Source organism: Hemicordylus capensis, chromosome 5 (genome assembly GCF_027244095.1).
Source record: "Hemicordylus capensis ecotype Gifberg chromosome 5, rHemCap1.1.pri, whole genome shotgun sequence".
Taxonomy (NCBI): domain Eukaryota; kingdom Metazoa; phylum Chordata; class Lepidosauria; order Squamata; family Cordylidae; genus Hemicordylus; species Hemicordylus capensis.
The window spans coordinates 32,643,466-32,661,241 of NC_069661.1; the positions used below are offsets into that span (position 1 = coordinate 32,643,466).

The window sequence follows — 17,776 nt, forward strand, 5'->3', positions numbered from 1 at the left end:
AAGAAAAGTTGCCCAAATACATCATTGTGCCATGTGAAAGAAAACTACTGACTATTGAAACTGAAATACACAATATTAATCTTCATATCATAGAAAATCCAGAATCTTTATGATGGTCCTCCAGAAATCTCTGGCTTGGTAACATAAAACCCACAACATACATAAACATAAAACCTTTACGACATTCTTCACTTCCATCTAAATACCAGTGCTGCTACCCCTGCACTGGTGCTACAAGAAAGGGGCCATTTTCAATTAACATATTTTTGGGAGGCATAAGCATAAAGGGCTTCAGAGGGAAGGCAAGGTTGTTGGAAAATGTCCCTCCCCCCTTCTCTCACAACCGCACAGCATTAGTCTGGTTGCCAGTACCTGATGCCTCCGTACAGTGCTGGTGTGGATGTCATTATTATGCTTATGCTTTTAAAATCTGTGAATGTATTCATTTATTCATTCCTTCATTATTTCCCCAGTTGGGGGTGAAACATTCCAAAAGTATAGAAGTCCTGAATATGACCAAAGCAGAATCTGACCAAAGCAGAACCCATAGGGTACTGGAATCTTGAGACAATTAAGGAACTGCACTGGAGGATTCTGTGCAGCCCTAAATAAGACTGCACAATATGAATGTTGCATTTAATTACTTTTTAAAAAACAACAAACCTGAATAATAGTTGGTTTAAACCAATGCTCATTTAAAAGCCTAAAATTCTACCTAGATAATGTGCTAATATTTTAACAGTTAAAATTTTGCCCAGAACAGAACATTCATGTATTTCATGTTACGATACCTACTCACCTGGCTATAGGTTTTTAGTATCATTTTAAGAACTCTTTCCACAAAGAAGAGAATGTAGAATCCACCAAACACAGCCACTGCTTTTTCAACATAGTTATCTACTCTGGGATCAAATCCAAATGCCTAGGAAGAAAGTTTAACAGTGAATCCAAAATGTTCTGTCTTTGGTTGGACAATCATATAATAGAATTCTTATTATCCATTTTTTAATTCCATCTGTTCAATAATTTCCATTTGAATTCACCTTGCACTGTCTCCCCATTATAAATTGTTGCTAGAGTAAATATACAGGTGGTTCCAGAAACAGAATCCACCATGGTTCAGATTATGCCTTTTATTTAAGGTAAAATAAGGGAAAGTGTGCTGTCAAGTCAATTGCAACTCCTGGCAACCACAGAGCCATGTGCTTTTCTTGGTAGAATACAGGAGGAGTTTACCATTGCCTCATCCCGCGCAGTATGAGATGATGCCTTTCAGCATCTTCCTATATAGCTGCTGCCCGATATAGTACCAGCGGGGATTCGAACCGCCAACCTTCTGTTTGTTAGTCAAGCATTTTCCCGCTGTGCCACTTAAGGAGGTTATGCCTTTTATTTGGGATCTATTTTAAAAACAAACCTTGATTGAATAGTTTTAGTGGTGTCTGTGGCCTGGTTCAGATTTCATTTAAGTCACTGCTGGCACTAACTATGGTTGATTGCCAAACATACAGTGAAACCATAGTTTAGGTTGCTGAGCTAAGCCCTGCCCCAGAGGGCATATATAAGATGACAACAGCAAGACCCACTTTTCACCTTGTAAGCAGAGAGACTGGAGGATGGAGAAACAACTTTAAGAAAGGCATGCTAAGTGCAGATGAAAAAGTGCAAACCCACTTCAAACACTGGTTTCACATCCTGGTTTTGTAGTTTATACTAAAATACATAACCAAGGTTTCAGTATTTAGACATAAAGCTTAAGCATGCCTAAGGAAAACAAATGGAAAGGAAAGGTTGTGCCATCAAATCGGTGTCGACTCCTGGAGACCACAGAGCCATGTGGTTTTCTTGGTAGAATACAGGAGAGGTTTACCATTTCCTTCTCCCGTGCAGTATGAGATGATGAGTTTTTGTGAAAGGAGGAAGTAGGGAGAGATGGAATTACTCCAGGTGATGATGCACACTTTTAGAGAGAGCTTTGGTCAACAAAAGGCTCCTGGTATCATCATGTTACCAGCTCTACCATAATTATTGCAGTTGTTTCTTCCTTACCTCAGGGATAAGCTGAAAAATTGCATTGGAAAAGAGAGTTCCGATGGCCAACCCCACAAAGTAGGTTAAAATTTTGGGGAAATATGGCTTCCTTAAAAGAGGAGTTAAAACCAAACCAAGAAGGGAAGCAAGGCTGATGATAGTCACAGCGAGGAATCCAAAGCCCCAAACTGTGGAGGGAAAACACACAGTATGAACATCAGAATGAGGTGCTTTCTGTTGACTTTTTTGTTACCATCCCCACAGATAATCTTCTGTTACATCATCAGCATGCTGCCGCATGCCGCATGCCCTCATAATCCATGTTGCTCCATGCCGCACGGATCATACCTGTCGCTAATCCCATGCGTGGCAGCTCTTGCGAGAAGCTGCTGGACTAGTGACGGGACACGGAGAAAACGGCTGGGCCGGGCACAGAGCATCTGCGCCTCTGATGGCCCACCTGGCCTGCTTCTCCCCCCACCCTGTGGTTTCTGGCCGGCTTTCAAGCCGGCCCGGCCCGGCCCCTCCTGCTGCCGCCTTCTCATCCCGGCGACTGGGCCCGCCGCCGCCTCCTCCTGGCAGCCCAGCCATCTCCTCACCCAGCGGCCAAGCCGGACCCACAGCCACCTCCTCATCCCAGAAGCCGTTTTCTCCGTGTCCCGTCACTAGTCCAGCAGCTTCTCGCAAGAGCTGCCACGCATGGGATTAGCGACAGGTACATCTAGGAGAAATAAATATATCAATAACAATAACAACAACAACAATAATAACTACCTTCTGTGGTAGATGGTTTGGAATTTCCTTTGGATATGGATTTTTCACATGGATGGAAAATCAGCTGTTGTAAGAGAGCAGGACACATTGTGGAGAAGCTGGAATCTGTTATCTTACTGCTATTTGGCATTCCATAGGCCGAAAAGATGTCTTCAGCAGACATGCACTGGAGTAGAATGAGATACTCTTGTTAGTTTGAGACTGACAACCAGCAAATGAAGATGATGGCAGTGGAGAGATCTGCCTGCACAAGACTGTGATGCTTCATCATTTAAAACAAAACTAAATTGTCTTTGACTAGATACAGTAAGAAATGCTTGGAGAGGCAATGGGGAGAAAATCCCACCACTAATATATTTCTCATGCTGCCTTTAAGGTTAACATTAAGACTTAACTCTTGATTTAAGGTCCTGCCAGTTTAACCTCCCTGGGTTTTCCCCCCGCCAAGTGAAGAAAGATGACAATTCTCTTAGGTGATTTCAGCTTTTCTTCATGTAGAAAACAATCATAAGGGTGTTAAATTGCCAGGACAACAGGTGCTTGGTTAGGCAGAAACCTTAGACTGACCTTAACTAGACTTAAGATTAATTCCTAAAGCTAACCTTACGAGCAGCATGGGCAATGCTTGACTTCAGTGTGCCCCATGCTTGCAAGCCACACTTTCAGGGGCAGATCTACCACTGAGTGCCCATTGCCCCCAACTGGGGGGGAGGGCAGTGCCAAGGGACCACAGGGCCTGCCATTCACTGCCGCTGGCATGGCCTCCCCCCACTCCTGCCCCACTATTGATTGATTGATTGATTTGATTTCTATACTGCCCTTCCAAAAATGGCTCAGAGCAGTTTACACAAAGAAATAATAAATAAATAAGATGGATCCCTGTCCCCAAAGGGCTCACAATCTAAAAAGAAACATAAGATAGACAACAGTCACTGGAGGTACTGTGCTGGGGGTGGATAGGGCCATTTGCTGCCTCTACAGACACTGGCTGCCATCAAAGTTGCTATGCCACTGCACACTCCATCTGAGCTCAGTTCATACTGTGTTCTTCCACTTATGCACTAAGGATGTGAAAAATCTAGGTACCAGTATACATACGTAAGGGGACAGTCTATAGAAGCAGGTCTGCAGGAGCCATTGGGGTTCAGATCTTCCTGTCTAACTTTGTTCCTGCTTTTACCTGGATGGTTGCCCGCTAAGGTCTGCCCCAATCCAGAGAATGATGAAAACAGCAGAAGGCTGCCTGTATATCACTACCAAGAGATCCCTGGGAGGCAGCGGAGGGGCTGAAGCTCAGTGGCAGAGCACATGATTTCCGCACAGAAGCTTGTCAGTTCAATCTCAGGCCCCTGCAGGTAGGGCTGGGGAAAGCCCCATCTGAAATCCTGGAGAGCCTGCTAGTCACTGAGCCCTTTCTCAGTCTTACCATCAAAGAAAGGGCTCAAAAGGGGCGAGGGGAGGAAGTTTTCAAAAGCTCCCCCCACACACACACACAGACACAGAAGATCCTCTAGAACAAGGATTCTCAAGGTTGGGTCCCCAGACGTTATTGGACTTCAACTCCCATAATCCCCAGCCCCAGTGGCCTTTGGTTGGGGATTATGGGAGTTGAAGTCCAAAAATATCTGGGGACCCAATGTTGAGAATCCCTGCTCTAGAAGAATCTGGGCATGGAGATCGTGTACAGCTGCTTCCTCAGGCAGCATGGAGAGTCAGGGGGCTGGGAGTGTCTCCCCGCTTCCTGGAACTCCCATAAAGCCCCACACTAGTGTGCAGGGCATTATGGGGATCCTCCCACCACCGGCTAGAAGCCCCGCAGTCTCCCAGCTGGCTGACGACTAGAAAAAATGGGGCTAAGGAAGCGCTTGCTCGCTTAACCATGTTTAAGCTGTGAGCTTCGCAGGTGGGTTTGCAGCGGCAGTGGTGCCTGCAGCCGCTTGCCTCCCACTGCTTCACACAAGCAGCCAAGAGTGGGCTTGGCTGCCGCAGGCCGCTCTTGGCTGCTCATGAGAACAGCTTCAGTATAGACCAGGGATTCTCAGCATTGGGTCCCCAGATGTTATTGGACTTCAACTCCCATAATCCCCAACCAAAGGTCACTGGGGCTGGGGATTATGGGAGTTGAAGTCCAATAACATCTGGGGACCCAACGGTGAGAATCCCTGGTATAGACAATACTGACCTAGATGAACTGATACTAGAGGGTCTGCAGCTTAGTAGTAGAGCCCTTGCTTTGCACACACTGTACAAGTTCCCTTGCATCTCCAAGGAGAGCTGGGAATAATCGCCGTTTGAAAGCCGCTGCTGTCAGCATAGACTGTCCTGAGCTACTGATGGACCAATGGTCTGGCTTTGTAGTATGAAGCCACTTTATATGTTCACAGAGATAAAGACATGCATTCTGTTTATATGACAGATTGATTTATTTTTTTCATAAGCAGCAGAACTGATTATGAAATACAGATCTAATATTTGTTTTTCCTTTACTCCTCTGGTCGGTGACCGAAATAAAGTTTGTTGTTGTAGCTTATGAAACTGTTTCAGCATATGGATTACATCCCTCAGATTAGGGCAATTTGCAATATGAACAAAGTGAACATAAAGTTAAGTACTATTCTGAAATGTTTACTTTCACACAAACTAACTCAAGTGTTTCTCAGAACTCAGACAAAACCCTGTGGTTAGAGAATCCTAAACCTCTTCAAGTCAGTGAGCCTATTAATTTCTCTGGAACCACAGATTCACAAACTCCCCACCCCGCTACATACACACACACACACACACACACACACACGTTACAGGAAGTAAAATATAATTACTAATGCTCTTGAGAGTTCTTATTCTTTACATAAACAAACCATGACTCTTCCTGTAAATGCTGACTCTCAACACATAAATAGTTATGAAATCGCTAAATATATTGTATACTTAAAAACACTGAACAGTAACTATTTGATCTTTGAAAGCCTGGCAAAATAGTACTAACGGGAGCAGATGATGTGAGAGTGAGAGTGTAAGGTGAGCATCATGAGTGGGGGAAAACAGAACTAAGGAAAACAGTAGCTCGGTCTATCTGAGAGGACACGGAAGCCCTGTTCAGACATTACATTGTACAAGTGTACAGGTGTACCTGTGCTCATTTTAACCTGGATACAGGCCCCTCAAATGCAAAAAGGAAGTATACTGCTGTGCCTGTGTTCAACATAATATGTGAATAACTGTACCTGTGTTTAGATATGTGCCTGTGTCTTACATCATTGTAAGAGTATGAACATTATGAGGGGGAGGGAGGCAGGGATGAACCTACCTTTCCCCCACCCCCACCCCCGACAATTGGTACGCTCTTCTTTGGTGTGCACCCACACAATCTCCAGAGCCCAGGAAAATAAGTCCTGGCCTCCAGCAATCCCAAAATGCACCACAATAGCAGCACAGAACATTGAGCGATTCCCCCTCAAACAGGGCACTCTAGGTGCCCGGCTCTGTAGCTGCTCGGGCCGCATGCAGCCTGAGCATTCACACAACCCCTGACCCGGGGTTGAGGGCACACTCATGCCCTCTAACCGTGGTTAAGGGCCAGGGCAAAAACTCAGACTGATGAAGGCAAAAGCACTGGGATTGGGAGCTATCCCGGCACTGCACATAAGCAGCCCAACCCAGGCTGGGTTGCCCTCGCCAAGGTTAGGTTGCTCGTGTGCATAGCCTCAATGTCTGCCTAGGACTAGACAGTCACTGACAGTCATCAAGACTAATGCTGTACTAGAGCTATGATGGAGGAGGTTTAGCAAAAATCATCTCTCCCCTGTAGTACCTGCACAGTGTTAGTCTGGATATCATCCAGAAACTGGAATGGAAACTAAAAGACAGCACACAGGTGAAGCACTTAAGAGTGCAGGATTTTTCTTTCTGGGGATTTGATATAACCTCTCATCATTTGTACGAATGCTGTTATTTCAGCTCCCTCTAATGCTTAATCCGTGTATTTGTATGTAAGAGACCTCTCCTCTAAAGGAAGCCAGAGTCCAGACAAGAAGTCTGGAACCTTCTTAGACTTGAGACAGTAAAGAGCATACGTAACAGTATTTTAAGTGGCTGCTGTCACCTTCAAAATTCTGAGTCATATAAGTCCAGGTTTTGTTTTGTTTTTAGAAAGCCCTGCAACCTTAAATCAAAGCCCTTACCACAGAACAGTAAATTTGCAATAATCCAGCTCTATCCAGTGTAGTGCTTTAAAGTACAAAATGAAGCAAAATCCAGGAAAAGCTAAGCATGGTTAAGTCCCATTTCTTTTCATAAATCAGTTAAGCACATACTAAAATTTCTTCCCTTGAAATCAATATGAATTTAAAGAGCCTAACTTTGGCTGCATATTCTTCCCTTTGCATCACACCCCTATTCGGCATTTCTTTGCTAGGTCTATCACTTCTATTGTAATTATTCAAGAGAGTCCCAAAGACTACTTAAATTGATGAACCAAAATTATACCAGATTGTCAAATGCCCAATCAGTGTTGTTTTTAAATGCACAGTGATTCTCTGCTTATGCCCTTTCTCTATTTATATTCCTGTAGCAAACTACAAATTAATAGTTTTAGCATTCATAATACAAACCACCTGCTCATCTGTTAAAATCACTGTCCAATTCCCTTCTTCAGATGCCCCCACCATCCCAGGGTAGGGAAGTGGCAATCAGGGAAAGGACACTTTCTACAATGGCACCTTGACTTCAGAATACTCTCTCCACTGAACAGAAGACATCGCCTTCTACTAAATCAGAGTATTGGTCCATCCAGGTCAGTACTGTCTACACCTCAGCTGCGCCACTTCAGTTCTCCAGCTCTTTTGGTAAACTACAACCACCATCACCCCCAGCCACAGTGGCCAATAGTCAGGCATGTTGGGAGCTGTAGTTTGACATCTGCAGGAGTGCCAAAGTTGTGCAGCCCTGCTCTGCACTGACTGGCAGGAGCTCTCCGGGGTTTCAGACAATGGTCTTTTCCAGTCCTATCAGGGATTGAACCTGCAACCTTTTGCATACAATGCCTATGTTCTGTCACTGAGCCCCTCCCCTCGGCAGCCTACCTGGCACCTAGCACACTGAGTTTTAGGTGCCATGTATAAGCCCAGATGTTAAGACTTAATTTATTCATGATGCTTTGAGTTTTCTTTTCTTGTTTTATTGCTGCTTGGTTTTTAAATAGTTTTCTATTTTTTTTTAATGTGGTTTTTTAATTGTTTCAACTACTGTGAGCTGCCTTGAACATTTTTGAAAAATTAGATGGTAGGGTCTCATGTACACTTTACATAAGTATAACATATGATAGGATCTCATTTATACTTTTGCCCCTGCTAACTGCTTTTGCCCCTGCTAACAAAAGAGGCACCTTTTAAAAGGGGTGACTCCCTTTATTTAGCAGGGGGAGAACAACTGGCCCTATCTATCCCCAGCACAGCATCCCTCCAGTGGCTGTTGCTGGTTTCTGTCTTATGTTTGTTTTAAGACTGTGAGCCCTTTGTGGACAGGGAGCCATTTTATGTATTTATTTATATCTATGTAAACTCTTTTGGAAACCTTTGTTGAAAGCGGTATATAAATATTCATCATAATTGTAATAAAGAATCAATGCAAAAAGAATATTCTCAAGCTGAGCAAGATATTTGCAATATGCACTTATTTAAGTTTCTAACCTGTGCTATCCCAAATGACTAGTACAGGCAACAACTTATTAATAGCAAGCGATTCAGGAGATCTGTGACACTTTTTTTCTTTTAACTTAAATGTCACAGTTTTCTTAATCAAAATCCACATTCCTGTCCGCCCTGTGCAGCGAAATATAGATCTCTTGAGAGGCAAACAGAAACAGGAAGGGGATTAGCAAACAGCATAGGGGGCATGGGTTCTCAAACCAGGGTCCCTATTGTGGCTGAGGATTGCGGGAGTTATAGTCCAGTTACATCAGGGGACCCAAGTCTGAGGATCCCTGGCTTAGGGGAAAGGGTTACCCAACTCCCCCTATAACTGCTATTTCTCCCATATTGGGAGTCTCTTCAACCCATGGCTGCATTTCAGTTTTTAAAAAAAACCCACACAAAGTTGGGTAATTCAGTCAAGGATCTCCCACAGAATGTGTAGTTAGGTCCCTCAAGCTTTACAGCAGGGGTCTCAAACTGTAGCTGCTGTTGGCCTATAACTCCCACCATCCCCAGTCACAATGGCCAATAGCCAGGGATGATGGGAGTTGTAGGCCAACATCTGCAGGAGGGCCGCAGTTTGAAATCCCTGCTATACAGGGTTATTCTGAACCATCTGGACAAGCTCTGTATCCAAAGCCTCATCCAGCCAGGGCTCTGCAACGTGTACAATAAGCACCTTATCCAAATGAAATCATGGTCAAAAATAAGGAAACATGCCCTGAAAGCAAACACACAAATTCAATTCAATGCGTACTGTAGCTCTGTTGACTTGGAAAAGACTGAATATTGTGTGGTATGTTGAATTTGCATTTCGTGTTGATGCATCCTTGCAAAACAGCACCTTTTCTAACACCCTCACTGTCTACTTTATGTATAGGATGAAGGAACAGGCTCCTGTCTATGAAAGCTCATGCAACTGGAAAGGGATGTTTGGGGCTTTCACTTGCATTTTACACACTACCATTCCTAAATCGTTTTAGATCCCATTCACACTGAGCCTCAGCACGTGAGCAGGTCTCAGACTACCAAGCCTTCCTTAATAGCCACCGTAGAACCTCTAGCAGATTCTATGTACTGGGTCCGAGGCCTGTGCAAAGCAGCCCCACTTTGCTTCAGGGACCACTTTGGAACTTCAGCTCAGCCCCTTTCAGCCCTGTTTTGTGTTGGCCCACTTTGCTTTAAGCCAAATCCTTCAGTTGTTTGAGCAAAGCTTTGGGGGCCCCTCACCCCACCCCTAAAACTCCTTATCAGGACTGACAGGGGCCAGGAGAAAAGCCTCTGTGCTTCCTATCTGTTTCCCACCACAAGGTACAATAGCAATAGCAATAGCAATAGCAATAGCAATAGCACTTACATTTATATACCGCTTTATAGCCGGAGCTCTCTAAGCGGTTTACAATGATTTTAGCATATTGCCCCCAACATTCTGGGTACTCATTTTACCGACCTCGGAAGGATGGAAGGCTGAGTCAACCTTGAGCCCCTGGTCAGGATCGAACTTTGTAACCTTCTGGTTACAGGGCGGCAGTTTTACCACAAGCAGCCACTTTCTTTCCACAGCTTAACTTTTAAAATGACTTTTCTTTTCCCGTGGAGTCCCAGGAATGACCACAGCCTCAGAAAAGACTACACATCCCAGAAGCAACTGCACCATTCCTGGAACTCCTTTAGAGGGGAGTATAGAGGCCCCCGTCAGTCCTCATAAGTTTTTTTAGGGGTGGGCCTGAAGCAAAGTTTTAAGCGGCCAAAGAGTTTGGTGCAGTTTGCCTCACTTCAACCCCACTTCATGCATTTTGCTTTGTGCTGAAGAGGGTAGAAACAGGTCGAAGCAGGCCAAACTTGAATATGCACGTGAAGTGAAGCTTCATGCAACCCTACTGGGTCCTGTACAGAGAAATGCCTATATGAGTAGACCTTGCTCACAGGATCCAATCTCCTTTTGGTGGATGCATTCGTGGGACCTGTTCACATCAGTCTGTGCATACGTAAGTCTCAGCTGGAACTAGAATTTGTACATGGAGCAGGGACCCAAGTTCAGCTTGCTCTCAACACCTCACCACATGTGAAACTGAATATGTTGAAATATTGTGCAGACTGCAGACCAGACATTAGACTTGCATGATTATCATAATTATCCACACATCAATCCTATGCATGTTTACTCAGAAGCAAGTCCACTCTGTTAGCTTACTCTCAAATAAGCGTTCATAGGATTGCAGCCTAAATTACACAGCAGCTAATGCTAATTTGACATTTCTCTGAAAAGAATGTACGGTATTGAATCTGGGGTATTGGGTGAAATGGAGGAGTTGAGAACCAAGAGCAATTTTCAGGGGATGTGAGAAATTTTGCAAAATATGTGCTGGCTACTTACTGCTGCAATGTCTGTCTTTTTTACTTTTGTTCTGCTTTCTCTTTGGCATTAGCAGCAATGCCAGCAGTAGAGTTCTGGATGGCCAGTTCCTGCCAACCTCTCTCTCTCTCTCTCTCTCTCTCTCTCCTCTCTCTCTCTCTCACACACACACACACACACACACACACACGCCACAGAATGCATTGAGATTCCTGGTGTATTTGGGGAGGAAATCATGGCAGCTGGTAGGAACCAGAAAAGCTCTACTGTTGCCACCTCTGTCAAAGAGATGGAGAGGGGAGATATTAAAGGGACAAAATGGGGAGCCACTAGTCAACAGGAAGATACCAACAATTATTTTGAAAAATTTAATGTATCTCTTAATCAATGAAATGGCCCACCATTTTCACTCCCATGATCGGAGTGGCAACAAATGTGGGAAGTTCACATCAGCCTGACAGAGTATGGTTAGTGCACATCCTCAGGGCTGGATTTAGAAACAGGCAACCCAGGTGACCACCTGAGGCTCCAGGCTTGGGAGACACCAGGCATCTCTGTGGTTCTTCAGTTTAAAAATTTTTATAAAGTTAGAAGCTTTTGCTTTCTTATCTGTGGCATGAATAATAAATACAGATTTACAGATCCATGTATGCAAATTTATCATCTTAAGAACATAAGAACATAAGAACAGCCCTGCTGGATCAGGCCCTAGGCCCATCTAGTCCAGCATCCTGTTTCATACAGTGGCCCACCAGATGCCACTGGAAGCTACAGGCAGGAGTTGAGGGCATGCCCTCTCTCCTGCTGTTACTCCCCTGCAACTGGTGCTCAGAGGCATCCTGCCTTTGAGGCTGGAGGTGGCCTACAGGCCTCCAACTAGTAGCCAATGATAGACCTGTCCTCCATGAATCTGTCTAAGCCCCTTTAGCCATCCAGGTTGTTGGCTGTCACCACATCTTGTGGCAGAGTATTCTATGACAGAGATAAATAATGCATGCAGATTGTACATCAAAGGTTTGGTAAGCACCAGAAATGCAATAAAATAACCAAATGGTAGAAAAATAGAATTTTAAGAACATAAGAAAAAGCCCTGCTGGATCAGGCCCAAGGCCCATCTAGTCCAGCCTCCTGTTTCGCACAGTGGCCCACCAGATGCCGCTGGAAGCCACAGGCAGGAGTTGAGGGCATGCCCTCTCTCCTGCTGTTTACTCCCCTGAAACTGGTACTCAGAGGCATCCTGCCTTTGAGGCTGGAGGTGGCCTATTTTAGAGTTTTATTATATTCTATTTTATTTTATTCTATTTTACAATTTTAGAGTTGGAAGGGACCTTGGAGGTCTTCTAATCCAACCACCTGCTTAGTGGACAAGCCCACTCCTCCTTTTTCTGTGTAAATGCAGTATTCAACCCAAAAGCAAATGGAGGAGATGCCAAATGTGTTCTGCCTAGGGTGCCCTTTGGTCTAGGGCAGGGGTTCCCAACCTCTGGTCCTCCAGATGTTGCTGAACTTAAAATCTCATCACCCCCAGCTACAATTTATTCAGATGTTGCTGAACTTAAAATCCCATCACCCCCAGCTACAATTTGGGAGTTCAGCAACATCTGGAGGACCACAGGTTGAGAACCCCAGGTCTAGGGCCAGCCTCTACATCTACCACTGCCACTAGCTCCCCTTTAGTCTACTGCTCTTCATAAACCCCTGACTGCTTGCCCCCTTTCCTTGTCCAGTCTGTCAAGCAGCCGGTTCAGAAGAACACCTGCTCTATCACGTGATCAAGACGGGGTTGTGCCGAGAACACACAAGGGTCACTACAATAAGCGAGGCATGGAAGGAGGGATCTGCTGTTTTGGTCTTTTCTAAAAGGATCTGAGGTTCACATGAGAGGCACTGGGGTTGAGATGTGATGCAAAGCTTTGCTTCTTAAAAAGATGTCATGCACACGGCCTCGCTGGGGAGGGTGGGCAGGATGCGGGGAAGGCAGATGCTCGTCTGCTTTCCCCGGCAGAAAAGCAGCTGCCGTCCTCCTCTCCACCATGCCATGCACCCACATGAACAGTGGTGCAGTGAAGGGAAACACTGGGAATGGGAGGACTCCCTGCCCTCCTGCACCCAGGGTGCCCCAGGGCACAAGGACAGCAGCCGCTTTCATTAGAACAGTCACCATGCTCAGCACAGCCACTCCCCCCACCCCACCCCGTTCACTGCCAGAAATGGCGGCAGGCCAGGGGGAAGCTGCTTAACCCAGTTGCAATTGCCCAGACAATCGTCAGCCGAGATTAAGTGAATCACAGGTTTGCTTAACCTCAGCTAAATGCTGGATTTTAAAGTGGGGCTTGGTGTGGGTGCAGCTCCAGGAGCAACATCGCTCCCGGTGCTTCATGCACACAGCCTAGCCCTCACCTGGGTTCAGCTGCACATGTGAATAACGTCTATTTAACTCCTAACAGAATGACCATTAAGAACACTTGTTGGGATGATGTCTATCTGTGAACTGAAGAGGGTCAAGAAATGCGTTCTTGGCACTACATGTATCTTCTTTTTAATATATTGGGACTTAGCATTTTCAGCATACTGGGGCCATTATCCATCACATCCATCTTTATTGCCATTATCTCTGTTCTCTTTGCTAGTTGTTTAATATGGTTCTTTCCTCCAAATCTTTTATGAACTTGTTCTTTATACTGTATTAAAACTTTACATTATTAGTACTCATGGTTTCTGTATTTGTGTTGCGGTTTTGTCTGAGTACCACCCCTCTTTTGCATTTATTTTATGCCACTGCAGAACATCCCAATGTGCTTTCAGGGCATTATTTAATTTCATACATTCTTTTAAAAAACACACACACACAAGGTTTTCAAGTGCATGTGGAGTAGCATTCAGATGATATTCACTTCATGCAATGAAAGGATGCCCTGGCAAAACACCAGGACATTCTGCAGTGGGGCCCCCGGGGCAGGTGCATTATCGCATTCTCCTTCACACTAATTGGAACCAGCCCATTTTACATCTAAAATTAAACTGGGGGACAGTTTGTCACTTCTATTTTCTGACAGCACCTAACAGAGCAATGGCCACAACAGCAACACTTCTAGCTCCACCACCTGGTACAACAGCACTCCGTTAACGCTGACTATTTCGCCCATTAACATGCATTCACATGGGGAGCTGAGGGTGGGATTCCATCCTTTTACCATCCTGAATATGAGACTGCCAGGCTGGTCTGTAGGTGCTGCTAAGGAACGGCTAATCCGTGATAAATGATCCTGACCACTGGCCTCAGAATGGGGAAAGGGGATAAAGCACCTTTGCGCGGTCATGTTCTAGGTCTGGAGAATTCAAATCTACACTGGATAGGATGTACATTTGAATGTACATTTCACAAATGCTGAACCCAACAAAATACACTGGATACACAAATGTTCTAGGTCTGCAATTCAAATCTACACTGGGTAGAATGTGCATTTTCTGCAGGGCTCAGCCATGCCCACAATCCGCGGGAAAGCTGCTTAGAGGCGTGTGCGTCTGCCTGCATGCGCAAGTGGGTTGCGAAATCTGGGAAAGGTCAGGCAAGTAAGTTCAGATGATCTTTTCCAAAGACTGACTGGCAAGACTTGGGCACGTCACTCTCTGGCTCAGCCTCAGTTGCTCCTCCGTAAAATGGTCAGAGAAGCACAATCGAGAACCGCGGAGCGCTTGGCAAAGGCCAGCGCTGAGGGCGCGCGGGCTGGGAATCGGACAGAAAGCGGCCGTACGTACCTGGTTGAAGTGCAACGCCAAATGTCCCGCCGGCGGCCGCGACTCTTCTAGCCTGTGCACAGCTCCCATCTTCTGTAGCATCTGGCTGACCTGGCCGGCCGAGAGGCTCTGGTTGCCTCCGAACATGGACAGGACATCCCGAGCGAAGAGCAGCCCGGCCGAGGCAGCTGCTGGTGCTGTTGGATCCCCCGCTGCCCTGAAGGGGTCGAGGGCAGCCGCTTGCAGAGCGAACGCAGCGGCCGACAGCGGCCAAGCCACGAGCGGAGACATCCTCATCGTCACCCTGCAGTGCTGGTTTTCACTGCTGCCCTGCCTGGAGCTCTGGAAAAAAGGAGGCGAGGCCAGCCGCGGACGGGACCTGTAGAAGCGCACAGAAAGAGAGCGGAGGAGGCGGCGAAGGTGCGGGCACTCAAGAGTTAAACGGCAGGCGGAGGCGCACGCGCTCGTCTTCCTAGCCAGCTCCAGGCGGGAAAGAACCAAGTCGCCGGCTCGTCCTCAGGCGCTCTGTCTCTTCTCTTGCGACTCGCGCTGGAGCTTCTTCCTGCCCTCCTTCCCTTGGCAAGGTCCGGGTTCGTAGCGCTTCCTCGGCCCTTTCCAAACGCGGGAGGCCAGGCTCAGAGGGAGAGCGCGCGCGTGTGACAACAAGGCGTCTTCCTTGGAGGAAACAGGCTGGACAACGAAATGCCAGATGCACGCAGCTCCTCCTGTGATAAGAGAGAAAGACCCACGGGGAGAGATACGGGCAGCAGGCGGGGCTTAACTGACAGGAAGGGACGAGGGGGCAGCGGCTTCTTTCGGAGCAGGGCTCGGAGTCCTTCTCAGCAGTTAACAACCAACATTGCAGATAGCTGGGGTTTTGTTGTTGTTTTGTGTGGGGTTTTTTGGGGAGGGGGTCCATTGGGGTTGCCAATTTGACTGAAGATGTTCCTGGAGATTTCCCCTCCCCCCAGTATTTTTCACAATATCAGGAATCCTGGCAACCCTAATTAATTGATACATATTAATAATTAATCATTGATCTGTATTTGTTAGCCACCTCATAACAAGTTAGGGAAACAGCCCCCAAGAACAACAAGAGCATCATACTTCAGTTAGAACCTACTCCTGAAACATAGTGGGCATCGCTGCCTCAGCACACACTCCAAATATGTACTAGACCACCAGGATGGGATGGCCTGGCTGAGTGAAATGTGGTCTGATCCAGCCCAGTGTTTCACTCAGGGGTGTAGCTATAATTGAGTGGATGGGTTCCAAGAACCCGGGGGGGTGGCTCCTGAGGGGCCCCCAGCTCCACCCCTGCCTATTTTCTTCATTATCTCCCTCACTCCGAGGGGCCTCCAGGGAGAAGGGTGAACATGGGCCCCCTCTCCTCTGGCTACACCTCTGGTTTCACTGCTGTTTGGTTCCAAACATCCAGGTTCAGAGAATTCCTGCCTCTAAACCAGCAGGTTCTATGGCTAGTAATACAGCTAGAGCTATCTATCCTCAATGATTTTTTTTTTTAAACAGGCCCCCTTTAAAAGGTGAAGTGTGCCATCAAGTTGGTTTCGACTCCTGGCGACCACAGAGCCCTGTGGTTTTCTTTGGTAGAATACAGGAGGGATTTACCATTGCTTCCTCCCACACAGTTTGAGACAATGCCTTTCAGCATCTTCCTATATCACTGCTGCCCGATACAGTACCAGTGGGGATTTGAACCAGTAAACTTCTGCTTGTTAGTCAAGCATTTCCCCACTGCGCCACTTTAGGTGACAGTGATCATGGTGTCTTAGACCTTTTAACGCACTGGAAGTCACTAAGAACAGGAGCGTAGCCACTATTGTGCGAACGGGTTCAAAGAACTCGGGCCGCCCATGGTAGGTGCCGCTGAAGCTCCCAGAGAGCGTGAAGAGCCCTGAACAACCCCACCCACACACCCAGGATACTAAGAGCCCCAAGTGTGTCACACTCAAAGGGGCCATGGCCTCGAACTCCATGAGCCCGAGCGAGCACTTCCCTCCCTCTCTGGAGGGAGAGAAAGGGGAATAGATGCTTTCAGGCAGCAAACGCCCCTGGTGGCGCAGTGGTAAAAACTGCCGCCCTGTAACCAGAAGGTTACAAGTTCGATCCTGACCAGGGGCTCAAGGTTGACTCAGCCTTCCATCCTTCCGAGGTCGGTAAAATGAGTACCCAGAATGTTGGGGGCAATATGCTAAATCATTGTAAACTGCTTAGAGAGCTCCGGCTATAGAGCGGTATATAAATGTAAGTGCTATTGATATTGCTATTGCTATTGAAAAGGATGGGCAAGCGCTCGCTCCTGGGCAGGGAGAGGATTTCTCAGGGCTCAGGCACGCCCCTTGTGCATGACGTCACATGCACGGAACATAGTCAGGGGCGGCCGGGCAAGGCTGGACCCAGGCCACTGCTCAGCTGGCTCTATGCCTGACTAGGAATGTGCATGGGGAAGTTGATAGAGGGCTTAGGTCCCATTCATTAGGAGCACATTCATTCATACTTCTACAAAGGACCCTACGGTGTTCTCTACGGTAGGTTCCAGTCAGGAACTCTGTCTCTGCAAAGGCACATGCAAGGGCATTTTTCACGAATAAGACTGGGTGGACAGAGCTTGTCACACCTCCTTCCTACATGCATTCATTCATTATGCTATGAATTTTAAATGCCTGGAAAAGGCTCTGGTGCCAGAAAATCCTGTTATTTGTGTGTTATGTGACCAAGCACTTCTCTATGTCTGTCCAGGATCTCCTGTCCATCAACATCATTGGGTCATCATGAGTTCTTGGGTTAGGAAAGAAAGAGGGTTTTTTCCCCACTTTCTCCAAACTAGTTATAGGAACATAGGAAACTGCCATATACTGAGTCAGACCATTGGTCTATCTAGCTCAGTATTGTCTTCACAGACTGGCAGCGGCTTCTCCAAGGTTGCAGGCAGGAATTGTACTGTATGCTTTGGTAGTTTGTTGGTTCAATAAAAAAATCTTGTCCTATATTTAAAAAAAATAAAATCTTGTCCTATCTTGGAGAAGCCAGGGAGGGAACTTGAAACCTTCTGCTCTTCCCAGAGTGGCTTCATCCCCTGGGGGGAATATCTTGCAGTGCTCACACATCCAGTCTCCCATTCATATGCACCCAGGGCAGACCCTGCTTAGCTATGGGGACAAGTCAT

The 17,776-nt window shown here is 46.5% G+C and overlaps 1 protein-coding gene across 2 annotated transcripts in view; it reads right to left on the minus strand.

The window, feature by feature from the left end:
- The window catches only part of SLC39A8 (solute carrier family 39 member 8), a 38,518-nt gene extending 23,276 nt beyond the window's left edge, over positions 1-15,242 (minus strand). For both annotated transcript variants that reach the window (XR_008308668.1, XM_053256450.1), the window contains exons 1-4: positions 14,611-15,242; positions 2,806-2,971; positions 2,050-2,219; positions 800-922 (exon numbers count right to left, since the gene is read on the minus strand). Coding sequence is in view for 1 of the 2 variants with exons in the window: in XM_053256450.1 (XP_053112425.1) it covers positions 800-922; positions 2,050-2,219; positions 2,806-2,971; positions 14,611-14,886 (735 nt within the window). In the remaining variant the exon portion in view is untranslated. The remainder of the gene's footprint in view (positions 1-799; positions 923-2,049; positions 2,220-2,805; positions 2,972-14,610) is intronic.
- Positions 15,243-17,776: the final 2,534 nt, after the last annotated feature.